General features: G+C 47.3%; 1 protein-coding gene across 1 annotated transcript in view; it reads right to left on the bottom strand.

Moving 5' to 3' along the window:
* The window catches only part of LOC147117895 (uncharacterized), a 76,408-nt gene that overhangs the window by 19,764 nt on the left and 29,035 nt on the right, over window positions 1–27,609 (bottom strand). The window contains exons 3-6 of the mRNA XM_085987154.1: window positions 20,051–20,162; window positions 19,912–19,962; window positions 17,607–17,684; window positions 15,883–15,939 (exon numbers count right to left, since the gene is read on the bottom strand). Coding sequence (XP_085843280.1) covers window positions 15,883–15,939; window positions 17,607–17,684; window positions 19,912–19,962; window positions 20,051–20,162 — 298 coding nt within the window. The remainder of the gene's footprint in view (window positions 1–15,882; window positions 15,940–17,606; window positions 17,685–19,911; window positions 19,963–20,050; window positions 20,163–27,609) is intronic.

Below are 27,609 nucleotides of genomic sequence, written 5' to 3' on the forward strand. Positions count from 1 at the left end.
ATATTAGCATGGATAGAGAATTGGCTAACTAACAGAAAGCAGAGAGTCGGGATAAATGGGTCATTTTCCAGTTGGCAAACAGTAACTAGTTGGGTGCCACAGGGATCGGTGCTGGGGCCTCAACTATTTACAATCTATATTAATGACTTGGACGAAGGGACTGAGTGTAATGTAGCCAAGTTTGCGGATGATACAAAGATGGGTGGGAAAGCAAGTTGTGCAGAGGACACAAGGCATCTGCAAAGGGATATAGACAGGCTAAGTGAGTGGGCAAACATTTGGCAGATGGAATATAATGTGGGAAAGTGCAAGGTTATACACTTCGGCAGGAAAAATAAAAAAGCAAATTATTATTTAAATGGAGAGGGATTACAAAATGCTACAGTTCAGAGGGACTTGGGGTCCTTGTGCATGAAACGCAAAAAGTTAGCATGCAGGTACAGCAAGTAATCAAAAAGGCAAATGGAATGTTGGCCTTTATTTCAAAGGGGGTTGGAGTATAAAAGCAGGGAAGTCCTGCTACAACTGTACAGGGCGTTGGTGAGACCACACCTGGAGTACTGCGTACAGTTTTGGTCTCCTTATTTAAGGAAGGATATACTTGCATTGGAGACAGTTCAGAGACGATTCACTAGGTTAATTCCAGAGATGAGGGGTTTGACTTATGAGGAAAGGTTGAGCAGGTTGGGCCGATACTCATTGGAATTTAGAAGAATGAGAGGTGATCTTATTGAAACATATAAGATACTGAGGGGGCTCGACAAGGTAGATGCAGAGAGGATGTTTCCCCTCGTGGGGAAATCTAGAACTCGGGGGCACAGTTTTAAAATAAAGGGTCGTCCTTTTAGAACTGAGATGAGGAGGAATTTCTTCTCTCAGAGGGTCGTAAATCTGTGGAATTCTCTGCCCCAGAGAGCCGTGGAGGCTGGGTCATTAAATACATTTATGGTGGAGATAGACAGATTTTTGCAAGATAAGGGAGTGAAGGGTTATGGGGAGCGGGCAGGGAAGTGGCTTTGAGCCCAAGATCAGCTGTGATCATATTGAATGGCGGAGCAGGCTCAAGTGGCCTATTCCTGCTCCTAGTTCTTATGTTCTTATCATTCTATGATTCTATGATAAGAAAGAACAGGGAGGAGGTCTTGTTAAGGGACATCAGGGGCTAGGCGCCAAATTAAAAATCTGGACCCCGAAGGTGGTAATCTCCGAATTACTACCTGAGCCATGCGGTAATTGGCACAGGAATGAACAGATCAGTAAAATAAATCCGTGGCTGAAAGTCTGTTTCAGGGATATTAAGGGGCACAGATAGGGTAGAGAGAGAGAAACTATTTCCGCTGGTTGGGGAGTCTAGGACTAGGGGGCAGAGTCTAAAAATTAGAGCCAGACCTTTCAGGAGTGAAATTAGGAAACACTTCTCCACACACAGGGTGGTAGAAGTTTGGAACTCTCTTCCGCAAACGGCAATTGATGCTGGGGGGTCAATTGTTAATTTTAAATCTGAGATTGATAGGTTTTTGTTAACCAAAGGTATTAAGGGATATGGGGCAAAGGCGGGTATATGGAGTGAGGTCGCAGATCAGCCATGATCTCATTGAATGGCGGAACAGGCTCGAGGGGCTGAATGGCCTCCTCCTGTTCCTATGTTCCTATGTACTGGAGTGGGATGGAGGAGTTCTGTTTCGTGAGACACTGACACCAGTACTGGGACAGGAGGGAGCTGCACCACAGGGACAGGCTGCACCTGAACCGGGCAGCAACCAAGATTCCCAAGCGGAAAGGATCAATAAGACTGTAGAACCGACTTTAAACCCATAAGGAGCGGAGGGAGGGTGGGATTCAGAAATAAATAATAACCTAAAGATAAGAGCGTACAAACATCAATAAATATATCGCTAAAACTCTGGGAACAGAAAAGGTTATAGGAAGTATGAAGTGATGTCACAGTTGTAAAGCAGGGAAACGCGGCAGCCAATTTGCGCACAGCAGCCTAGGAGTGGAGCGTCACCAAATTTACCCTTTAATATGATTGCTATCGCACATGAGTTGCTTGGAGCAGAGGATGCCGGCTCCTAGGGGGTTAATTTTACATGTCTGTGCTGCCTCACCTACTAGCAAGCACAAATAGAGCATCGCATAAGAACATAAGAATTAGGAGCAGAAGTCGGCCATTCGGCCCCTCGAGCCTGCTCCACCATTCAATAAGATCATGGCTGATCTTCGACCTCAACTCCACTTTCCCGCCCGATCCCCATATCACAGAATCACAGAATCACCACAGTGCAGATAGAGGCCATTTCGGCCCATTGAGCCTGCACCGACACATATCCCACCCGATCCCCGTAACCCCTACACCAACACATATCCCACCCGATCCCCGTAACCCCATGTATTTAATCCCCCTAACACTAAGGGTCAATTTATCATAGCCAATCATCCTACTTTACTCGGGCTTAATTACTGGAATGGATTTATGTACGAGTAAACTATGAAGAACAGAAGCAGAAACACACGCGGCAAAATACTAACAGCACAAAGCTTCGGAGAACAGGAATCAGTCTGCAAGAGCTTCAGAAACACCTTGTGAGAAACCTGCCTCTTAATAACTGCGTAAAATGCAGCACCTCTCGAGAATGAACGAGCCGAGCCTTCTCCCTGCCTGGTATATAATCTGTGCTCTTTGAGGGGAAGGTGTAACATGTAGAACATTGAGCCAAATGTGCTCATGAATTCCTCGATTCCCCTAGAGTCCAAAAATCTATCAATCTCAGCCTTGAATATACTCAACGATTCAGCATTCACAGCCCTCTGGGGTAGAGAATTCCAAAGATTCACAACCCTCTGAGTGAAGAAATTCCTCCTCATCTCAGTCTTAAATGGCTGACCCCTTATCCTGAGACTATAGAAACATAGAAGATAGGGGCAGGAGTCGGCCATTCTGCCTCTCGAGCCTGCTCCGCCATTCAATAAGATCATGGCTGATCTATGCCCCCTAGTTCTAGAATCCTCAGCCGGGGGAAACAACCTCTCAGCATCTACCCTGTCAATCCCCCTCAGAACCTTAGACGTTTCCATAAGATCAGCTCTCATTCTTCTAAACTCCAGAGAGTATCGGCCCAATCTACTCAATCTCTCCTCATAGGACAACCCTCTCATCCCAGGAATCAATCTAGTGAACCTTGGTTGAGAATACACAATGCCCACAAAATATCAACAATTAAACTCAATGGCCAGAAATTCACAGCAGTCCTTTCCCAATATTTCAGAGCTGCTCTGCCCCCGTGGACGCGGCTCCCTCGCAGCAGCGCGGACTGGCCAAATCACCCACTTGGTGCATCACACGGCAGAAATCTAACTCAGGCCTGTCGTAGACAGGGGACAGCAAAGCTCGAGTGGCTCGTTCATCTGAGCCTCTGGATCACGTTACTGCCTGTAATTCGCTGGCACCCAGCTGGTCGCGCTTATGTTCGACGGCGATCAGCATGTTGTTAAAATGATAAACACCTCCCACCACCAGCTGTGAAATCTTTGGCGGCTGTGTTAACAGTTTGCCAAATGATGTGGCAGCCCGGCTAAGAATAATGGTTTATTCCGCTCGGTAAATGTGAAAAGATGTGCACTATTCCTTGCGTAATGTAAATTACAATTCGATAACCAAGATTTGTAAAAATGTAAAAAAAAATAGTTAACACTCTGCACAGCCACCTGCAGCCCACTCTGCAAATATCTTGCCAGCAACAGATATTGTGTATACTCGTGCATCAGACGAGGGGGCCTAGAAACTCAACTCGGGCAGAGGCACCGAGCGGGCGTTATCGGATCGTTCGCCCGTTATAGGCAGCACCTGAGATTCAAGTCATTGACCGCAGTGGAACCGCAGATCAGGCGCTGCCTCTCGCGGGCGACCGGTCCGACACCGCCCACTTGGCGCCAACGCACGAGAGGAATTTCTGGGCCTTCGAAATCTATGACCCTGTTTGGGAATGGAGCAGGACGAGGGGGTCGTTTTTAGACGGGTAGCTGCGGGAAAATTCAGGTCTGGTGACCAGCTTGGTCAAATCCCAAAAGTGATGGCTGAATCGAAAAGTGGCAATTCAACGGTGCCCCACCCACCCCACACCCTCCCCTCAGCCCCCCACAGGGCAGCTCAACGCCCCCCCTCACACAGGGCAGCTCTCGCTCCCCCCCCCCCCACAGGGCAGCTCTTGCTCCCCCCCGCACAGGGCTGCTCTCGCTCCCCCCCCCACAGGGCAGCTGTCGCTCCCCCCCCCCCCCCACAGGGCAGCTCTCGCTCCCCCCCCCCCCCACAGGGCAGCTCTCGCTCCCACCCCACACAGGGCAGCTCTCGCTCCCCCCCCCCCGCCACACAGAGCAGCTCTCGGTCCCCCCCCCCCACACAGAGCAGCTCTCGCTCCCCCCCCACACAGGGCAGTTCTCGCTCCCCCCCCCCCCCTGGCAGCTCTCGCTCCCCCCCCCTCCCAGGCAGCTCTCACTCCCCCCCCCCCCACAGAGCAGTTCTCACTCCCCCCCCCACACAGAGCAGCTCTCGCTCCCCCCCCCCCACACAGGGCAGCTCTCGCTCCCCCCCCCCACAGGGCATTTCTCGCTCACCACCCCACAGGGCAGCTCTCGCTCCCCCCCCCACACAGGGCAGCTCTCACCCCACCCCCCCACCAGGGCAGCTCTCGGCCCCCCCCGCCCCGGGCAGCTCTCGGCCCAGTGTCAGCTCTTTGCACAGAGTGGGGCTTATCCGCTTCACCTAGCAGTGAACAGCGGAGCAGCGACGCTGTGAAAGTCCCGCTTTGTATTGCTCAGCCGCTCTGATCAAGCTCCTTAAATACGGAAAGTGACAGGCATATTGAACCAATGCCGCTGATTTAAAAGTCCGTGTGGCTGAAGGCTGGCTTTAATCAGCTGAACCATTCTCTGCTGGCACTAAGACTGACGTTTTTTTGGACAAATAAATAAATACACAATAAATGGTCGGATACTGAGTAATGTAGAGGAACAGAGGGACCTTGGAGTGCATGTCCACAGGTCCCTGAAGGTAGCAGGACAGGTAGATAAGGTGGTTAAGAAGGCATAAGGGATACTTGCCTTTATTAGCCGAGACCCAGAATATAAGAGCAGGGAGGTTATGCTTGAACTGTATAAAACACTAGTTAGGCCTCAGCCACAGTACTGTGTACAGTTCTGGTCACCACATTACAGGAAGGATGTGATTGCACTAGAGAGGGTACAGAGGAGATTTACGAGGATGTTGCCGGGACTGGGGAATTTTAGCTATGAGGAAAGACTGGATCGGCTGGGGTTGTTTTCTTTGGAACAGAGGAGGCTGAGGGGAGATTTAATTGAGGTGTATAAAATTATGAGGGGCCTGGATAGAGTGGATAGGAAGGACCTATTTCCCTTAGCAGAGAGGTCAATAACCAGGGGGCAGAGATTTAAAGTAATTGGTAGAAGGATTAGAGGGGAGTTGAGGAGAACTTTTTTCCCCCAGAGGGTGGTGGGGGTCTGGAACTCACTGCCTGAAAGGGTGGTAGAGGCAGAAACCCTCATCACATTTAAAAAGTACTTGGATATACACTTGAAGTGCCGGAACCTACAGGGCTACGGACCAAGAGCTGGAAAGTGGGATTGGGCTGGAGAGCTCTTTGTCGGTCGGCGCAGACACGATGGGCCGAATGGCCTCCTTCTGTGCCATAAATTTCTATGATTCAATGAAATAATTTTAATATAGTATGAGCTTACTATTTTTGTTTTTGACGAGTTGATTTCAATACTAATCACCAACTTTATGGGGGGAAAATTCAGTTGTTTGCGCCTCCCGTTAGCGCCTTCAGAGGGCGTTAATGGGGCGCAAAGCAACTAGCGCCCGGGCGCGGCGATGTTTGCACCGCTCACAAAATTAACTAGACATTTTGCGGCGGCGCTAAACACTATCGCCACAATCTCCTGCGCCGGCAGATTGTGACGTCAGTCGAGCGTGCAACGCCTGGACCGGATATTGAGTGGCGCCCCCTGCCTTACCCCCTGCCGCTAGCAACGACAGGTTGAGGGGAGCGTTTTGCAGTCGGGAAAGGACTGGGGGAGCGCTATTTAAAGGCGGCCGCTTCCTGCCTTTTTTTGTTGGTGACATTTTTGCACCACGCATTCTGAGAGAGAGAGAGAGAGACTTCTGGAGAGATTCAACGCTGTGTGAAGGAGTTTTGGGTACTGAGCAGCACTTTGCAGGTTCATTTTGATTTGCCCTTCCTTGTATCGATTTAGAAGAGACTGTAGGGGCTGCACTCTGAGCTCTTTCCCTGGGCCTCTCCTTTGTTCTTTCCAGCAGATTTGATGTACAGGTCTCTCCAGGCCAAGATTCAAGGCTGCAATGAGCAGGATGTGGATGGAGAGCAAGATCGACCCTCCCCTTTAAGAACTGGCCGGCGCCAGTGTGTCTGTGTTCCATTGCTGACTGACATCACCTGAGCTTCGTCAGCGCTCTGAGGTAGTGCCTCACTCCTCGGCGTTAGCGCCTTAAGACAGGTGTGAAGCGCCTGATTTAGCGCTCTAATCACCTCCAGGGTCGATAAAAGCCAAGTTTGCAGTTGGAGGCGATAATTAGCACCAGGCGCTAAACTTTGCGCACGGCCGATAATCGCGCCCCAAACGGGGCGATACTGAATTTTTCCCCTATACATCTACTTAAAATACTAACGACATTGTAATGTATTATCACTTGGTTTAGTATGAGCATGCTCAGTTCACTCTGGCCTAGTAATCAAGCACCTTGACTCGCAACTCATCCTGTTTCTGTCCTTCATTTGTTCCACCCACATATATTATATTTTGGTGATGAGGATGGGGTCCCAAAGCCATTTTTAGGGATCATGGAAGAACACAGCGTTCAAACTTCGAGTGGAAAGGTTTAAGGTGAATTTGTGACACCTAAACTGAATTTTTTTGCGATGTTTTACTGTTAATGCTGATGCAAGAATCGTCTGTGCTTGGCCTTCGCGTGTGTGTATACACAGCAACAGCGGCGCTGATTCTCACAGGTACACAGGGAGCGTGCTGAGTCACCGTTTGACGGGATCGGGACAATCATGGCCACGCCTACGGGATTCATCGGAAGCCTCGGCCTGTATGACCGAGCACGCGAACCATTCCATTCTTACATTGAGCGGATGGAGATGTTTTTTAAGGCCTCATGGGCAAAGACTGGTTGAGAAAGTTAAAACTAGATTGGAAAAACATCTTCAGTGTAGATGCTTCAAAGAAGCGACTCGACACAATGCTGAACAAGTACAAAAGCATGTTCACAGACAGATATGAGGGCATCACTGGGTGTGACGCACATATCCGCATCAAGTCCAGCGCGAAGCCTGTCTATTGTAAGGCAAGGCCGGTCCCCTATGCGTTGAAAAGTCAGGTGGAGGAAGAGCTGGAGAAACTCAGAGAACGGAGTGCTAGTAAAAACTGACCAAAGTGAATGGGCCACCCTGATTGTGGGAGTGCCCAAAGCAGACAAACTGTACGCTTGTGCGGTGACGACAAAGTTACTATCAACCAAGCAGTTGATGATGAGCAGTACCCATTACCTACATCACAAAATTTGTATGCAGCACTCTCTGGGTCAAAGGTTTTCTCTAAGCTTGACCTATCGCATGCTTACACTCAGCTGAATGTTTTTTTTTATTCGTTCACGGGATGTGGGCGTCGCTGGCAAGGCCGGCATTTATTGCCCATCCCTAGTTGCCCCTCGAGAAGGTGGTGGTGAGCCGCCTTCTTGAACCGCTGCAGTCTGTGTGGTGAAGGTACTCCCACAGTGCTGTTAGGGAGGGAGTTCCAGGATTTTGACCCAGCGACGATGAAGGATCGGCCGATATATTTCCAAGTCAGGATGGTGTGTGACTTGGAGGGGAACTTGGAGATGGTGGTGTTCCCATGCGCCTGCTGCCCTTGTCATTCTAGGCGGAAGAGGTTGTGGGTTTGGGAGGTGCTGCCGAAGAAGCCTTGGCGAGTTGCTGCAGTGCATCTTGTAGATGGTACACACTGCAGCCACGGTACGCCGGTGGTGGAGGGAGTGAATGTTTAAGGTGGTGGATGGGGTGCCAATCAAGCGGGCTGCTTTGTCCTGGATGGTGTCGAGCTTATTGAGTGTTGTTGGAGCTGCACTCATCCAGGCAAGTGGAGAGTATTCCATCACACTCCTGACTTGTGCCTTGTAGATGGTGGAAAGGCTTTGGGGAGTCAGGTGGTGAGACACTCACCACAGAATACCCAGCCTCTGACCTGCTCTTGTTGTCATAGTATTTATGTAGCTGGTCCAGTTAAGTTTCTGGTCAATGGTGAGCCCCAGTATGTTGATGGTGGGGGATTCAGTGTGTAAGGTTCGCAAGAATTTCGGAAAATTTCTATAGCCCCCGAAGATTATTTTTTGATTAAAGAAAACCTGGGTGGAATATACCTTAAAAACCCAGGGTATCAAAATGGCTGTCAGACCTCGTGGCAGAAGACAGACAGCCTGCCTGAATATCTCCCATCACTGGCTGACAAAGGATTTGAAAAAATACCAGCCTGTGCGAATTTGTTGAAGTACTTGAAACTGTCAATCAACTGCAGTTTAGGAAGTTTCACTCACAGGACAAAGGGTTGTTTGTTTATAGGCCCTCTACAATGTTGACTCAAGGGCTTAAGTACTTAAAGCTGTCAATCAGTTGCGGTTGGGCGGTGACCGCAGGACAATGGATTGCTTACAAAGCACTTGATTGCTGTTGACTGAACACTTAAGGATTCAGTGGGACATTTCAAACTGGTCGCAAACCAGTTAAAACGAATGGGTAACACATTCAAACCCATTACAGTCAATGGGGACAGATCGATCCCTTCTGTATAGCCCAGATACATCCAGATTTGGGCGCGAAGACAACGGCTCCCAATGGGGTATAAAGATAGCCCCTCAGGAAGCCATTCTCTCTCTCTGCCGCCTCACCTCCGTGCCCTGCCTACAAGGGGAACAGCTCAACAGCCCGCCCAAAGAAGTGGAATATCAGCAGTTACTTTTGAATTACTGGGGTATCTCTACTTCGGGGCGGTGAAGAATCCAAGACAGACCGCAGGAGCGTGGAGCAGGCGTTTATTGGTGAGCATAAAACTTTCTGGCCCTTTACAAGGCAACCTAGATAGGTATTAGGGGTGGGAGTTAAAGGGGGATTTTGTTAAATTGTAATTTTAGTCAATTTTCCCGCGATGTGTCCGTTTCTCCTCCCATTAAGCAAAAGTGTGCCGTATTAAGCAAAGGTGTGCTGTATTAAGCAAAGGTGTGCTGTATTAAGCAAAGGTGTGCTGTATTAAGCAAAGGTGTGTTGTATTGAGCAAAGGTGTGCTGTATTAAGCAAAGGTGTGCTGTATTAAGCAAAGGTGTGTTGTATTGAGCAAAGGTGTGCTGTATTAAGCAAAGGTGTGTTGTATTGAGCAAAGGTGTGCTATATTAAGTAAAAGTGTGCTGTATTAAGCAAAGGTGTGCTGTATTAAGCAAAGGTGTGTTGTATTGAGCAAAGGTGTGCTGTATTAAGCAAAGGTGTGTTGTATTGAGCAAAGGTGTGCTGTATTAAGTAAAAGTGTGCTGTATTAAGCAAAGGTGTGCTGTATTAAGCAAAGGTGTGCTGTATTAAGCAAAGGTGTGCTGTATTAAGCAAAGGTGTGCTGTATTAAGCAAAGGTGTGTTGTATTGAGCAAAGGTGTGCTGTATTGAGCAAAGGTGTGCTGTATTAAGCAAAGGTGTGTTGTATTGAGCAAAGGTGTGCTGTATTAAGTATAGGTGTGCTGTATTCATCATTATTTTCAATTTATTCTTTATTTCAATAAATACTGGTCTTCTTTGCACCCAACCACAAGTCTCGTTTTGTCTACATCGCTACTGAAATAAGTCCGGCGGTCAGAACCAGAAAAGGGGAGCGATTTGAACCCGCACGGGGCTCTGGAGCAGCTCAGATACTTCTGACTGGCCAGAGACAATAACCCCATTATACCCCCACCCTTTTCTACAAGTGATGGTAATGCCGTTGAATGTCAAGGGGAGGTGGTTAGACTCTCGCTTGTTGGAGATAGTCATTGCCTGGCACTTCGGTGACGCGAATGTTACCTGCCAATTATCTGCCCAAGCCTGAACATCGTCCAGGTCTTGTTGCATGCGGGCATGGACTGCTTCATTATCTGAGGAGTTGCAAATGGCGCTGAACACTGTGCAGTCATCAGCAAACATTCCCATTTCTGACCTTATGTTGGAGGAAAGGTCATTGATGAAGCAGCTGAAGATGGTTGGGCCTAGGACACTGCCCTGAGGAACTCCTGCAGCGATGTCCTGGGGCTGTGATGATTGATCTTCAACCACCACAATCATTCTCCTTCGTGCTAGGTATGACTCCAGCCAGTGGATCATTTTCCCCCTGATTCCCATTGACTTCAGTTTTACTAGGGCTCCTTGATGCCACACTCGGTCAAATGCTGCCTTGATGTCAAGGGCAGTCACTCTCACCTCACCTCTGGAATTCAGTTCCTTTGTCAATGTTTGGACCAGGGCTGTAATGAGGTCAGGAGCTGAGTGGTCTTGGCGTCAGTGAGCAGATTATTGGTGAGTACGTGTCACTTGATAGCACTGTCGACGACACCATCCATCACTTTGCTGATGATTGAGAGTAGACTGATGGGGCGGTAATTGGCCGGGTTGGATTTGTCCTGCTTTTTGTGGACAGAACATACCTGGGCAGTTTTCCACATTGTCGGATAGATGCCAATGTTGTAGCTGTACTGGAACAGCTTGGCTAGAGGCACGGCTAGCTCTGGAACACAAGTTTTCAGCACGACAGCCGGGGTGTTGTCGGGGCCCATAGCCTTTGCTGTATCCAGTGCGCTCAGCCGTTTCTTGATATCACGTGGAGTGAATCAAATTGGCTGAAGACCGGCTTCTGTGATGGTGGGGACCTCAGGAAGAGGCCGATATGGATCATCCACTCGGCACTTCTGGCTGAAGATGGTTGCAAATGCTTCAGCCTTGTCTTTTGCACACACGTGCTGGGCTCCACCATCATTGAGGATGGGGATATTCATGGAGCCTCCTCCTCCCGTCAGTTGGTTAATGGTCCACCACCATTCACGACTGGATGTAGCAGGACTGCAGAGCTTTGATCTGATCCGCTGATTGTGGGATGACTTTGCTCTGTCTATAGCATGCTGCCTCTGCTGTTTATCATGCATGTAATCCTGTGTTGCAGCTTTCCCAGGTTGGCACCACATTTTTAGGTACGCCTGGTGCTGCTCCCGGCATGCTCGTCTACTCTCCATATTGAACCAGGGTTGGTCCCCTGGCTTGATGGTAATGGTACAGTGAGGTTACAGATTGTGGTGGAATATAATTCTGCTGCTGCTGATGGCCCACAGCACCTCATGGATGCCCAGTTTGAGCTGCTAGATCTGTTCTGAATCTATCCCATTTAGCACGGTGGTAGTGCCACACAACACGATGGAGGGTGTCCTCAGTGTGAAGATGGGACTTCATCTCCACAATGACTGTGCGGTGATCACTGCTACCAATGCTGTTATGGACAGATGCATCTGCGACAGGTAGATTGGTGAGGACGAGGTCAAGTAGGTTTTTCCCTCGTGCTGGTTCTCTCACCACCTGTCGCAGGCCCAGACTGGCAGCTATGTCCTTCAGGACTCGGCCAGCTCGGTCAGTAGTGGTGCTACCGAGCCACTCTTGGTGATGGACATTGAAGTCCCCCACCCAGAGTACATTCTGTGCCCTTGCTACTCTCAGTGCTTCTCCCAAGTGTTGACAAAGAGAGTCTATCAACACACACAAGAGACTGTACTCATACACCGAGCTGCCCCATGGTGTAAAGTCTTCCACAAAATCTTCCAGGCTATGAAGGATAAGATTTTGCAAGGAGTTCCAAATTGCTTATGCAATCAAGACGATCTGCTGATCGCAACAAGCAGCGAGGAAGAAAATCTAGAAGTGTTAGATTTAGTGCTTCAAAGGTTGAATTCCCACAATGTCAAATTGAAAAGGAGCGAATGTACATTTGTGAGCCTAAGGTTGTGTACCTTGGTCTGAAAGTTGATGCAAATGGCTTGCAACCAGTGAAGGAAAAGGTTGATGCTGTCATCAATGCTCCAAAGCCACAGAACGTATCTGAGTTAAGATCTTTCCTTGGACTGGTCCAGTACTATGCACGTTTCTTACCCGAGTTAGCGACCATGTTAGCTCCATTGCACGAGCTCCTCAAGAAGGATGTCCAGTGGAAGTGGACAAAAGCGCAACAGGAAGCTTACGACGCTTGTAAGAGAAGTCTCTCTAGCGATGCTCTACTTGTGCACTACGACACAGAGCGTGAACTTAAGTTAGCGTGTGATGCTTCCAGTAACAGTGTGAGAGCTGTCATAAGCCACGTAATGGATGACGGCCAAGAGAAACCAATTGCATTTGCATCGCGAACCCTCACAAAGAGTGAAAGAAACTACGCGCAAATTGAAAAGGAAGCACTCGCCATAGTGTTTGGAATCAAGAAATTCCAATAGTTCCTGATCGGCAGAAAGTTTACCCTGATAACCGATCACAAACCGCTCTGAGCAATATTGGAGCCCAAACCGGCCATCCCTGCAATGGCCACATCAAGAATGCAACGTTGGGCAGTGTTGTTGTCACAATATGACGACACGATTGAATATCGCACTTCAAAGCAAAACACACTCGCAGATGCCTTGTCCAGGTTGCCACATGAGGACTCGTGTGTTGGGAGTGAAGGTGAGATTTTCACGCTAGGTGCAATTGACAAAAGACTTTCCCTTGAATGCAACTGAGATTGCAGATGAGACTCAAAAGGGCTCAGTACTGAAAAGCGTGAATGAAAACACCTTGAATGGATGGACTGATCAGTGTCTGGACACAGAGTTGAAACCATTCCATAACCGTCGTACTGAATTGTCTTGTGAGCAAGGTTATATCAAGTGGGGAAACAGAGTGGTGGTACCTACTTCTTTGAGAGATAGAATTCTGGCCGAGCTTCATACTGAACATCCAGGGATCGTCAGTATGAAATCAATTGCAAGAAGTTTTGTTTACTGGCCTGGATTGGACAGGGATCTTCAATCACTTGTCAGCAAATGCAGCGTTTGCCAAAATTGCAGAAACAAACCACCAAAAACTCCACTACAACCCTGGTCATGGCCAAGTAGACCTTTCCAGAGAGAACGTGTAGACTTCTGGGAGAAAGCAAATGATTATTTCCTGGTACTTGTAGATAGTCACTCAAAGTGGATTGAAGTGAAACATGGGTTCAAACACTCCAACTGAACGTACCATAGATGAGTTGAAGTCTATCTTCGCATGTCATGGTTTACCTGAAGAGCTTGCTTCTGACAATGGCCCTCAGTTCCATTCTGCTCTATTCCAAGAGTTCATGAAATGGAACGGTATCAAACACACTCTTGTTCCACCGTATCACCCAGCTTCAAACGGAGCAGCCGAAAGGTCAGTCAGAATAGTGAAAGAAGCTCTCAAAAAGCAAGTGTTGCAGGTTGTTCAGGACTCAGCATGAAGCAACATTTGGCAAATTTCTTGCTGAAGTACAGAACTACTCCGCACACTACAACCGGATATACCCCAGCAGAACTCTTGATGAAGAGGAGATTGAGAACACGATTGAGTCTTGTTCAACCAAATTTGGCCTCAAGAGTTGAACAGAAACGGTTGAGTCAGAAACATAAGAACATAAGAATTAGGAGCAGGATATGGCCACACGGCCCCTCGAGCCTGCTCCGCCATTCAGCCCCTCGAGCCCGCTCCGCCACACGGCCCCTCAAGCCTGCTCCGCCACACGGCCCCTCGAGCCTGCTCCACCATTCAATAAAATCATGGCTGATCTTCAGAAATGTCAGAAACGTTACTATGACAGCACTCAGAAAGAACAATTTCAAACAAAACGAGTGTGTTGGTGTAACAACAGAAAATGCTGGAAAAACTCAGCAAGTCAGGCAACATCCGTGGAGAGAAATTTGAGTTGACGTTTCGGGTTTGACCCTTCTTCAAAACTGGAGAGAAAGGAACTAGATCGAAGGCAGGGCTGCGATCGGACAAAAGAATAAAAGAACCAAAAGAAGTAAAAGAGATTAGAAGCTAGACGAGATGGTAATAGGCTGTGATTAGGTGTAAAGTGTACTGGCAGGGCAAAAGATAGCTGCCAGGTGTGAGAGAGAAACAAAAGGAAAGGGGGGGGGAAGGAAAGGAGTGGAAAAATATAAGTGAAAATGAAATAGGGGCCGAGGTTATGATCTGAAATTGTTGAACTCAATATTGAGACCGGAAGGCTGCAGAGTGCCTAATCGGAAGATGAGGTGCTGTTCCTCGAGTTTACGTTGAGCTTCCGTGGAACAGTATGTTGTTGGTGTTCTCTGTCCCCCTGAAAAGTCGAGTTCACACACGTGGGATAAAGGAACCACAGTAGAGGTTGGTGGAACCAAGAGATATTTGGTTGAAATTGGTGACAACATCCGAAGCGTTCATGTAGATCAAATGATCTCTGCTAGAGATGAACCAAGACGTGATCTTGAACCACTTGACCATGAACACATACATGGGGGAGAAATTCGGTGGGCTGCGCCACCAGTTAGCGCCTAAAGAGGGCACTCAGTGGCTTTAGTGCCACTGGCCACGCCTCCCGCGATATTTAGCTGGGGCGCTAATGGCGGCGTTAGCCTGTTGCGCTGCGCCACCACCGATGACATCATCAGTGTGCGCAGCGCCACGCTACCGCCCCGATCGCGATATTTGGCAGCGAACGCCTCTGTAGCGCCGCTCGCTAATCGCGCCCGGTTCACGGGGCCTACCTGTGGCGGCAGTGGCGCAAATTAAGGTGGAGGTGCGGAGCGGCCGTTTTTTTCGGCGGCCGCCTGCCAGCACCTCCGTCCCCAGCCTCCTGATCTCCCCATTGCCGGCTGTTTTCTGAGAGCCCGGTACTTCTCCTCGGTGCCGGGCTCTTTTGCCGGCACTCGCGATCGCTCATCGCGCTGGTGCAGGCCCCTCCCCCTTAAGAATGGGAGGAAGGCCTGCAGTACCGCAGCGCGCCGTGCCGCAGCGTGTGGCGCTGCGGCACGTTGCGCTGTGATATTCAGTTTCAGCGCCCTAAGAGGGATGCGGAGCACCTCGAGCCTCGCCCCGTGTCCCTCTTGGGGCGTTCAAGCTGAATTTCCGGCGATCGCTGCTGCTCCGATCGCTGCGCTGATTCCGGCGCCCAGGCGAGCTTGGCGCCCCATTTGCGGCTCCACCGAATTTCTCCCCCGAGTTTAACTCCGTTCAGACTTCAGAAACGGAAGGACCAGGTTCAAACAAATCCGAGATAGAAACAGGATCATCTTTGAGTTCGGAAACAGAACAAAACAGCCTGAAAATTGGTTCAACACCAAAACCTTTAGTAAGGAGATCAGGAAGGCTCCGCCAACCTGTTATTAAACTGGATTTGTGGTTCATATGTAGCATTTGTAGTTGATTTAAAAGAACAAAAGCCGGGAGTTTGTGTTTTATGGTACATGTGATGCTGGGAAAGGTGGGACCAGAGTTTTGTTGTATTCGAGGGGGGAATATGTGCATTTTTTTAAGGGGAGAGCAGTGTAATGTATTATCACATGGTTTGTCACATGGTTTAGTATGAGCATGCTCAGTTCACTCTGGCCTAGTGAACAAGCACCTTGACTCACAACTCATCCTGTCTCTGTCCTTCATTTGTTCCGTCTATTTATATTACAGATATCGTGGCACATCTTTCCACAGGTTTTACTGTCATTCCCAAAGAAAACTGCTTATGCCCTGAAGCACTCGACTGCAATCCCTCTTACCTCTCCAATCCGTTGATCCTTTGATTCGATTTCTTCTTCGATATCCTGGCGTTCAATCTGTATGGAAGCAAATTGTTTTATCAAACTGCAGAGTTCGGTATCTTTTATTCTTCCAAAACCCATGAAATCCTTAAAATACGGCCTCGATTTTAACTTGGGGCGGGTGCGGTGTGTGGTGGTGGTGGGGAAGCTCACAGGCCAAGGCCCCAGAGAGAGATCTTGGCTCCCGGGCCTCATTCACGTCTGCAAGGTCGGACTCCCTCCCGAACGCTGCGGGAGTCGCTGCCTGGCCGGCAGACACAGAGCGGGAAATTCAGGCAGCAGGAGGCCGGCCGTCTCTGGGGAAACTGCGGGAACGGTCCCCGGACCGGCCTCAACTTGTGTTGGATTTGCGAGTGCAAAAAGTTGACCGTGCCTCATAGTGCAAATCGCCTGAAATTCACCCCTTAATCTTCGAAAGTAATTAAACAGCAGGAAGTCGACACTGACTGCATAGAATTATAAAATGCCACGGAGAATTCTTCAGATTCTTTGCCACAAATGATTCATTATGTTGGAAAACCAGCAGTGAGGAATCCCATCAAGGTGGGAATGCCACTTCAGATTTTCCATATCATTTTAAGATTATTCTCCAGGCAGAGTTATGGTCACAATAGAATACTGAGGTCAGCCTACTCCACTGATCAGAAATAAAAGCCTTTTCAAATTGAAAATGTTGGGCTATCATTGCAGAGTGTGCCGGGAATGGATTTAAAACCGCACGGTGACATGTCTTCGCAATACAGCATCGCGAATATAATTCTCCACATGCCAAGTCTCTGATCCCAGTCACGCCCTTAGGGGTTGAAGGTCACAGAGGCTTGTCACTCCCCACACCCACCCCAACCCCCACCCCGCATCCCTACAGAAGAGAGTGAAAAAACATGATGGCCTAGTCAGTCACTCCAGTCTGTTCTGACATGACCCTTAATGTCTGCCTCAGGAATAGCAGCAGATGGGACTGGGGGTGTGGGGGGGGGGGGTGGGGAGGTGGGGGGTTGGGTTCCATATTTATGAAAAGATATACTTGCTCTCGAGGCGGTTCAGAGAAGGTTCACTCGGTTGATTCCGGAGATGAGGGGGTTGACGTATGAGGAAAGGTTGAGTAGGTTGGGCCTCTACTCATTGGAGTTCAGAAGAATGAGAGGCGATCTTATCGAAACATATAAGATTGTGAGGGGGCTTGATCGGGTGGATGCGGGGAGGATGTTTCCACTGATGGGTGAGACTAGAACTAGGGGGCATAATCTTAGAATAACTGAATAACTCAAAACTGAGATGAGGAGAAACTTCTTCACTCAGAGGGTAGTAAATCTATGGAATTTGCTACCCCAGAGAGCTGCGGAAGCTGCAACATTAAATAAATTTAAAATGGAGATAGACAGTTTCCTAGCAGATAAGGGAATTAGGGGTTACGGGGAGCGGGCAGGGAAGTGGACGTGAGTCTAGATTTGGATCAGCCATGATCCTATTGAATGGCGGAGCAGGCCCGAGGGGCCGTATGGCCTACTCCTGCTCCTACTTCTTATGTTCTTATGTTCTTATGTGCAGTGAGTTAACCAGCATTTTCTGTTGTTTTCTGTCATTTTCTACTATTTATTTTTTGACAGGAAGACTCACCCCGCCTGCAGGCACATTGCACAACTGCAAAGGCCCTTATAAGTCAAAGGCCCAAGTGTCCTTACCTCCAGCTTAGCAACAGCTTTGCGGTGCTTGGAATAATTACTCTCCCACGAGAATAGTTTCTTACTAATTTCAGACAGCTGAAATGCAAAACAGGGGAAGAGTTATGTAATTCTGTTTTTTTCTAATTTCTAATACCAGGATTAGCAAATAATACAAAGAGTCGCTTGTAGTAGGTACAGAATAATGGGATACTTGGGGGCAATTTAGAAGGTGGAGAATTCATTTTGGGAGTTCAGCCAATTCCAGTTTATGAATACTTTTGAACACATAGTTTCAATTATACCCAGAAACATAGAAGATAGGAGCAGGAGTAGGCCATTCGGCCCCTCGAGCTTGTTCTGCCATTTAATGAGATCATGGCTGATCATCCAAATTCAGTACCCTGTCCCTGCTTTCTCCCCATATCCCTTGATCCCTTTAGCCTTAAGAAATATATCTAACTCCTTCTTGAATATGAACCGTTGTCGATGCACATGCTAATGCTACTTTCTAATTTTTCAAAGGTGTTAAAGCCTCGACGGGCCAGTTTGTGAGCATGTTTATCTCCTGCCAAAGCTTTCAAAAGTCTAATCCTGTTACTTCTAATCTGTGCCCACATTGGTTAGCAGCCGCGCTCGGTGCTGCGGCATGAATGTCCCGTTGTAAGGCCAGAAGTAAATCCAGGTGGCAGATGCCAGCGGCCTTGATCGCGCAGTGAACAGAAAGGAAGAACTCGCATTTCTATAGCGCCCTTTTATGACCTCACGACGTCCCAAAGCATCTCAATTAATTACGTTCGCCGAGCAGTCACTATTGTCCTGCTAGGATTCATGGCAGCCAAAATGTGCACAACAAGATTATAAATAAGAGGTACTGAGTACAAAAGTGGAGAAGTTATGCTGAACCTTTATAAAGCGCTGGTTAGGCCACAACTGGAGTATTGCGTCCAGTTCTGGTCACCACACTTTAGGAAGGATGTGAAGGCCCTTGAGAGGGTGCGGAGGAGGTTGCCCTCTGTGAGCACAATAGAAAGACTTGTATTTCTGCAGGGCCTTTCACGAGCACAGGACGTCCCAAAGCGCTTTCACAGAATCACAGAATCACAGAATCTACAGTGCAGATAGAGGCCATTTCGGCCCATCGAGCCTGCACCGACACATATCCCACCCTATCCCCATAACCCCATGTATTTAATCCCCTAACACTAAGGGTCAATTTATCATAGCCAAATCAACCTAACCTGCACATCTTTGGACTGTGGGAGGAAACCGAAGCACCCGGAGGAAACCCACGCAAACACGGGGAGAATGTGCAAACTCCACACAGACAGTCGCCCGAGGCCAGATTTGAACCCGGGTCCCTGGCGCTGTGAGGCAACAGTGCTAACCACTATGCCACCGTGCCACACAGCCAATTAAGTACTTTTTGAAGTGTAGTCACTGTTGTAATGTAGGAAACGCGGCAGCCAATTTGTGCACAGCAAGCTCCCACAAACAGCAATGCGATAATGACCAAATAATCTGTTTTAGTGATATTGATTGAGGGATAAATAATCACCAGGACACTGGGGAGAACGCCCCTGCTCTTCTTCGAAACAGTGCCCATGGGATCTTTCACATCCACCTGAGAGAGCAGATGGGGCCTCGGTTGTGAGGATGCCGGTTAGTTCCCTCAGTAACCCCTAGATGGCACCTTCACTTGTTTGTTTCCTTTTGCTAAATTATTACTAGTTTACTTAACTGCCTTTTCCCAGGTTCATTGGTTTCACCTGTTTTTGCTTGTATTTAAGTTCTGTGGTTTCTTCCCTCTGTGCTCAGTCGTGACAAGCTGTTTGCCTAGTGGTAGCTTGTCTTCGAGCCTGCTCCGCCATTCAATGCGATCATGGCTGATCATCCAAATTCAGTACCCTGTCCCTGCTTTCTCCCCATACCCCTTGATCCCTTTAGCCTTAAGAAATATATCCAACTCCTTCTTGAATATATTTAATGTATTGGCCTCTACTGCCTTCTGTGGTAGAGAATTCCACAGGTTCACCACTCTCTGGGTGAAGAAATTCCTCCTCATCTCTGTCCTAAATGGCCTACCCCTTATCCTTAGACTGTGACCCCTGGTTCTGGACTCCCCGACCATCAGGAACATCCTTCCTGCATCTAGTCTGCCTAGTCCTGTCAGAATTTTATAAGTTTCAATGAGATCCCCTCTCATTCTTCTAAACTCCAGTGAGTACAAGCCCAATTGACCCAATCTCTTTCATCACATGAAAACAGCGTTCAGTGCAGCTAGTTAATTGCCGGAAACGAAAAAAAAAAGAGAGGGACCACCAACCCGTTTCTCAAGGTCGGCATCGTGTAGGAGCAGCCTCCTGTTCTCTTCTTCCTGTTAAATGAAATTGAAGAAAATTCACTAAACATGCAATTGAAACTAACGGAGCATTGACGTAGCAAACAAACGGTCGGCGTCTCACCAGCTTACGGTTACTCAGCAGCAGGTCCAGGCAAAGCTTTTCCGTGACCTCTGCGCTTCTCATCTCGTCAACGTCTCCGCCCAGGGTGTACTGTCGAACCTCTGCCTCGTGACTTCAAAACAAAATTGTGAGAATCAGTGCAATTAGGCACTAAAAACGTAAATTCCAAATGTAAAATATATTAACGATTTGGATGAGGGGTCCAAATGTATTATATCCAAGTTTGATGATGATACAAAGCTGGGTGGGAATGTAAGTTGTGAGGAGGATGCAAGGAGGCTTCAAGGGGATATAGACAGGCTAAGTGAGTGGGCAAGAACATGGCAAATGGAATATAATGTGGAGAAATGTGAAGTTATCCACTTTGGTAGAAAAAATAGAAAAGCAGAGTATTTTTTAAATGGTGAGAGATTAGGAAATGTTGGTGTTCAGAGGGACCTGGGTGTCTTGTACACGAATCACTGAAAGTTAACATGCAGGTACAGCAAGCAATTAGGAAAGCAAATGGTATGTTGGCCTTTATTACAAGAGGATTTGAGTATAAGAGTAAAGACGTCTTACTGCAATTATATAGGGCCCTGGTGAGACCACACCTGGAGTATTGGGTACAGTTTTGGTCTCCTTACCTAAGGAAGGATATACTTGCCATAGAGGGAGTGCAACGAAGGTTCACCAGACTGGTTCCTGGGATGGAGGGATTGTCCTATGAGGAGAGATTGAGTAGACTCGGCCTATATTCTCTAGAGTTTAGAAGAATGAGAGGTGATCTCATTGAAACATACAAAATTCTTACAGGGCTTGACAGGGTAGATGCAGGGAGGATGTTTCCCCTGGCCGGGGAATCTAGAACCAGGGGTCACAGTCTCAGAATAAGGGGTCGGCCATTTAGGACTGAGATGAGAAATTTCTTCACTCAGAGGATGGTGAATCTTTGGAATTCTCTACCCCAGAGGGCTGTGGAGGCTCAGTCGTTGAGTATATTCAAGACTGAGATCGATAGATTTTTGAATATTAAGGGAATCAAGGGATATGGGGATAGTGCAGGAAAGTGGAGTTGAGGTAGAAGATCAGCCATGATCTTATTGAATGGCGGAGCAGGCTCGAGGGGCCGAATGGTCGACTCCTGCTCCTAATTCTTATGTAATTATGTAAATCATACAATCACAGAAATTTATGGCACAGAAGGCCATTCGGCCCATCGTGTCTGTGCCGGCCGACAAAGAGCTCTCCAGCCTAATCCCACTTTCCAGCTCTTGGTCCGTAGCCCTGTAGGTTACGGCACTTCAAGTGCATATCCAAGTACTTTTTAAATGTGATGAGGGTTTCTGCCTCGACCACCCTTTCAGGCAGTGAGTTCCAGACCCCCACCACCCTCTGGGTGAAAAAAGTTCTCCTCAACTCCCCTCTAATCCTTCTACCAATTACTTTAAATCGATGACCCCTGGTTATTGACCTCTCTGCTAAGGGAAATAGGTCCTTCCTATCCACTCTATCTAGGCCCCTCATAATTTTATACACCTCAGTTAAATCTCCCCTCAGCCTCCTCTGTTCCACAGAAAATAACCCCAGCCGATCGTTGAATGGCGGAGCAGGCTCGAAGAGCCGAATGGCCTACTCCTGCTCCTATCATCTATGTTTCTATGATCCAATCTTTCCTCATAGCTAAATATGTCACTGTGATTCTTATTGGAACGATACTTACCTGAGCTGCTGACTTGTCTGAAGATGGTACAAACTGGTGAGGGCCTCACGCCCTCGATTCTGGAACGGCCTCTGATACTGCTGTTTCTGGTAAACCTTTGGGGGCATTGGGGTAGATTTGTGTCTTTACTGGTTTTTGCGTTAAGCATCACCTGGGCAAAGCAGAGTGGAGAGTCAATGGGAAGGGTTTAGGTGTCACCCCGTGGCTCAGTAGCAGCACTGTTGCCCGAGTCAGCAGGGCATGGCTCAAGCCGTACCACTCCAGAGACTTGAGAACATAATCCAGGCTGACTCTCCCAGTGCAGTGCTGAGGGAGTGGCCACAAAACACCTGCAGTTTTAGCTTTTTTATGCTCTCAATTTGTTCATAAGAATGTAAGAACGTAAGAATTAGGAGCAGGAGTCGGCCATTCGGCCCCTCGAGCCTGCTCTGGCATTCAATAAGATCATGGCTGATCTTCGACCTCAACTCCACTTTCCCGCCTGATCCCCATATCCCTCGATTCCCCTAGAGTCCAAAAATCTATCGATCTCAGCCTTGAATATACTCAACGATTCAACATCCACAGCCCTCCAGGGCAGAGAATTCCAAAGATTCACAACCCTCCGAGTGAAGAAATTCCTCCTCATCTCAGTCTTAAATGGCCGACCCCTTATCCTGAGACTGTGACCCCTGGTCCTAGACTCTCCAGCCAGGGGGAAACATCCTCTCAGCATCTACCCTGTCAATCCCCCTCAGAATCTGGTATGTTTCAATGAGGTCACCTCTCATTCTTCTAAACTCCAGAGAGTCTCGGCCCAATCTACTCGATCTCTCCTCATAGGACAGCCCTCTCATGCCAGGGATCACCTGTTACACACCGCCTGCATTCAAGAGGGCAGCGGCTGGCAGCCTAATCTCAAGTCATCGCCAACACACTGTGCCTAGCCCCGTGTCACCTGCCAAGAGGTCAGTGGAGAGTTCCTTTCTCCTCCTCTCCATGGGAAGATACGGCCTTCACTGAGTTCCTACAATGCGACAGAAATTGATATTCAACTGAAGACGGGGAATATCAGACCCGCGTCCCACCCCAGTAGGAGGTAAATTAAAAAATAGGACCTCAAAGGTAGTAATCTCAGGATTGCTACCAGTGCCACGTGCTAGTCAGAGTAGAAATAGAAGGATATTTCAGATGAATACATGGCTAGAGGAATGGTGCCAGGGGGAGGGATTCAAGTTCCTGGGACATTGGAACCAGTTCTGGGGGAGGTGGGACCAGTTCAAACCGGACGGTTTGTACCTGGGCAGGGCTGGAACCGATGTCCTAGGGGGAGTGTTTGCTAGTGCTCTGGGGGAGGGTTTAAACTAAGATGGCAGGGGGTTGGGAACCTGAGCAGGGGGACAGAGGAAAGGGAAACAAGGATAAAAGCAAAAGAAAGGAAGGGGAAAAACAAAAGTGGCAGTCAGAGAAATCAACGGTTTAAATCAAACATGGCCACAGTAAATAATAATTCTAATAGGTCTAAGAGCGTTAAAAAAATAAGCCTGAAGGCTTTGTGTCTTAATGCGAGGAGCATCCGTAATAAGGTGGATGAATTGGCTGCGCAAATAGAGGTAAACGAATATGATTTGGTTGGGATTACGGAAACGTGGCTCAAGGATGGCCAAGGCTGGGAACGTAACATCCAGGGGTATTCGATATTCAGGAAAGATAGGCAAAAAGGAAAGGGAGGTGGGGTAGCATTACTGGTTAAAGAAGGGATTAACACAATTGTAAGGAAGGATATTAGCTCTGATGATGTGGAATCTGTATGGGTAGAATTGAGAAATACCAAGGGGCAGAAAACGTTAGTGGGAGTGGCATATAGACCTCCAAACAGTAAGGCGGAGGTTGGGGATGGCATTTAAAAGGAAATTAAAGAAGCGTGTAATAAGGGCACAGTAGTCATCATGGGTGACTTTAATCTACATATAGACTGGGCTAACCAAATTAGTAACAATATTGTGGAGGAGGAATTCCTGGAGTGTTTACGGGATGGTTTCCTGGACCAATATGTCGAGGAACCAACCAGAGATCAGGCCATCTTAGACTGGGTATTATGTAATGAGAAAGGATTAATTAGCAATCTTGTTGTACGAGGCCCCTTGGGTTGGAGCGATCATAATATGATCGAATTCTTCATTAAGATGGAGAATGAAGTAGTTGACTCAGAGACTAGGGTCCTAAATTTAAATAAAGGAAACTACGATGGTCTGAGGCGCGAGTTGGGTAGGATTGATTGGGGAATGGCACTCAAAGGGTTGACGGTGGATAGGCAATGGCAAACATTCAAAGACCGAATGCATGAATGACAGAAAATGTTCATCCCAGTTTGGCACAAAAATAAAACAAAAAAGATGACTCAACCATGGCTAACAAGGGAAATTAGGGATAGCATAAGATCCAAGGAGAGGACATATAAATTGGCCAGAAAAAGCAAAAATCCTGAGGATTGGGAGCAATTTAGGATTCAACAAAGGAGGACAAAGGGATTACTTAAGAAGGGGAAAATAAAATATGAGAGTAGGCTTGCAGGGAACATAAAAACTGACTATAAAGGCTTTTATAGATATGTGAAGAGAAAAAGATTGGTGAAGTCAAGCGTAGGTCCCTTGCAGTCAGAATCAGGGGAATTTATAATGGGCAACAAAGAAATGGCAGACCAACTAAATACGTATTTTGGTTCTGTCTTCACAAAGGAGGACACAAATAACCTCCCAGAGATACCGGGGAACATAGGGTCTGATGAAAGGGAGGAACTGAAAGAAATCAGTATTTGTAGGGCAAATGGTGTTAGGGAAATTGATGGGATTGAAGGCCGATAAATCCCCAGGGCCTGATAATCTACATCCTAGGGCACTTAAGGAAGCGGCCCTAGAAATTGTAGATGCATTGCTGATCATCTTCCAACATTCGATGGAATCTGGAACAGTACCCATGGATTGGAGGGTAGCTAATGTTACCCCACTATTCAAAAAAGGTGGTAGAGAGAAAACAGGGAATTACAGACCGGTAAGCCTGACATCGGTAGTGGGGAAAATGCTAGAGTCCATTATAAAAGATGTAATAGCAGAGCACTTGGAAAACAGTGACAGGATCGGACAAAGTCAACATGGATTCACAAAAGGTAAATAGTGCTTGACTAATCTACTGGAATTTTTTGAGGATGTAACTGGTAAAATAGATAAGGGAGAACCAGTGGATGTGGTGTATTTGGACTTTCAGAAGGCTTTCGATAAGGTCCCACACAAGAGATTAGCGTGTAAAGTTAAGGCACATGGGATTGGGGGCAAGGTATTGACTTGGATAGAGAACTGGTTGGCAGACAGAAAGCAAAGAGTTGGAATAAACGGGTCCTTTTCCGAGTGGCAGGCAGTGACTAGTGGGGTACCACAGGGATCGGTGCTTGGACCCCAGCTATTCACAATATATATTAATGATCTAGACAAGGGAACTAGATGTAATATCTCCAAATTTGCAGACGATACAAAGCTGGGTAGGCGTGTGTGCTGTGAGGAGGATGCCGAGAAACTCCAGGATGATTTGGACATGTTGGGTGATTGGGCAGAAACATGGCAGATGCAATATGATGTGGATAAATGTGAGGTTGTCCACTTTGGTGGCAAAAACAGGAAGGCAGATTATTATCTAAATGGCAATCGATTGGGAGAAGGGGAAGTGCAACGAGACCTGGGTGTCCTTGTGCACCAGTCACTGAAGGTAAGCATGCAGGTGCAGCAGGCGGTTAAGAAGGCAAATGGTATGTTGGCCTTCGTAGCGAGAGGCTTTGAGTACAGGAACAAGGATGTCTTGCTGCAGTTGTACAGGGCCTTGTTGAGACCACATCTTGAGTAGTGTGTGCAGTTTTGGTCACCTTATCTGAGGAAGGATGTTCTTGCCATGGAAGGAGTTCAGCGAAGATTCACCAGGCTGATACCTGGGATGGCAGGAATGACGTATGAGGAGAGATTGGGTCGATTGGGCTTGTACTAGCTGGAGTTTAGAAGAATGAGAGGTGATCTCATTGAAACTTATAAAATTCTGACAGGACTGGACAGACTAGATGCAGGAAGGATGTTCCCGATGGTCGGGGAGTCCAGAACCAGGGGACACAGTCTAAGGATAAGGGGTAAGCCATTTAGGACAGAAATGAGGAGGAATTTCTTCACCCAGATGTTATGTTCATTAATAACTAGACATTCTTATTATGAACACAGCTAGCTTCTAGCTAGTCATTTATTCAGTACACGTTCTCTAGGTACAGTATCTGTAGAGATGCAGCATGTGTGCTCCTGTGTGCAGGCTGCCATCTTGACTGTTGCCTTGTGGGTAGCCTAGTGCCTCATGGGTAATGTAGTCTTAATATATATACAGCTGGGTAGTGTAGTCTTATACATGCAGCTATATACAGCTCTACGGCTCCACCTAGTGTCCACTATAGAATGACATGTTATTGATCACTACATCCCCCTTTCTTTGAGGTTTAACAAAATCAATATCAATCAACTTTCAAGAAAACAATAAAGATAATATCAGTAACACTTTTGTTAGTGCTCTATAAACATAAACATTTTCAAAACAGTCAACACATTTTCAAAGCTTTACATTGTACTCAAAGATTAAGTCTGTCAGGCTCTTTTACTTCACGTGTGGATCTTCTCAACACGGGTAAGTCTGATGTGTCTTCATGAGATTGTTCTGGCGGTGAATGACAAGATGCAGTTGCGGCATTGTCATCAATCTGCTCTTGTATAGATCGAGGTCTCCTTGCGATCTTTGCTTGGAGAGGGTTTCAGTGTTTCCTTCACTCTTCATGCCATAACTCTCAATGTAGTCAATGCACTCTCGAAAAACTGCTGGCAGCTGGATCCCATCATACAGCATAGTCCTCTCAGCAGCCTCGGCTAATGGAACACCAAAGATTGGCCTGAGGGAAGAAGGAGTATCCACCGGAACTGCTTCCTGCTCTGGTGCAGGCTTCTTCTTTTTCTTTTTCTCTTTCCACTGCTTAACAACATCTGCTGCGGTTATATCTTTGGACTTTTTCTCCTTGTGTTTTTCCTCTTTGTGCTTTTCTTTGACCTTAAAGTCTTTTTCTTTCTTCTTGGAGAAACTAGGCTTTTTGAAGACATGGATACCCTTTGGCCTTTTCATCCTTGATGGGCTCTCTGCTTCATCACCTGAGTCATCTGGTCTGCTTATGGCACAGTTTATACGGTAGACTCTCTTGACCAGTTCTAAGTCTTCACAAGCTTTGTCACCTAGTATCGAATCAAGTCCTTCAGCCACAACAGAAAACATGAGATGATGCACTTTGTCTTTGACTGTCACTTTGAGTCTGCATACACCTAAGCTATCTATTTTCTGTCAATTATAGTCCTTCAGTAGTACTGACTTTTTCTGTATTTTGGGCTTTTCTTTCATATTGTTAATGTCACTCATACTGATTAAGTTTGCTTTTGCTCCAGTGTCCAGTTTCAATGTAACTAATGCTCCATTTATCTGCAGTGGGATCATCCATTTGTCCACTTTTACTGCATTGACTTTATGTTCAGCATTGTCCATTTCTGAGGGCTGCACATTTTCTGTATCTTTTTTGATATCGTCACATGACACCATTCCTACAAAAAATGTCTCACTTAAATCAGTGTCCTCAATCACATTAACTCGTTGCCCTTTCGTCGTTATAACTTTTGAAAAGCATTGTTTGGCAAAGTGATTCTTTCCATTACACTTTGTGCACATTTTTCCAAACGCTGGGCATTGTCTTAACTGGTGTTTGTAACCACAGCGTTTACAATTAAAAATTTCATCCTCCGATTGCTTTTTATTTCTGTTC

This window comes from Somniosus microcephalus, chromosome 5, assembly GCF_052327205.1.
Source record: "Somniosus microcephalus isolate GS21.2 chromosome 5, FLI_Smic_1.0, whole genome shotgun sequence".
NCBI lineage: Eukaryota > Metazoa > Chordata > Chondrichthyes > Squaliformes > Somniosidae > Somniosus > Somniosus microcephalus.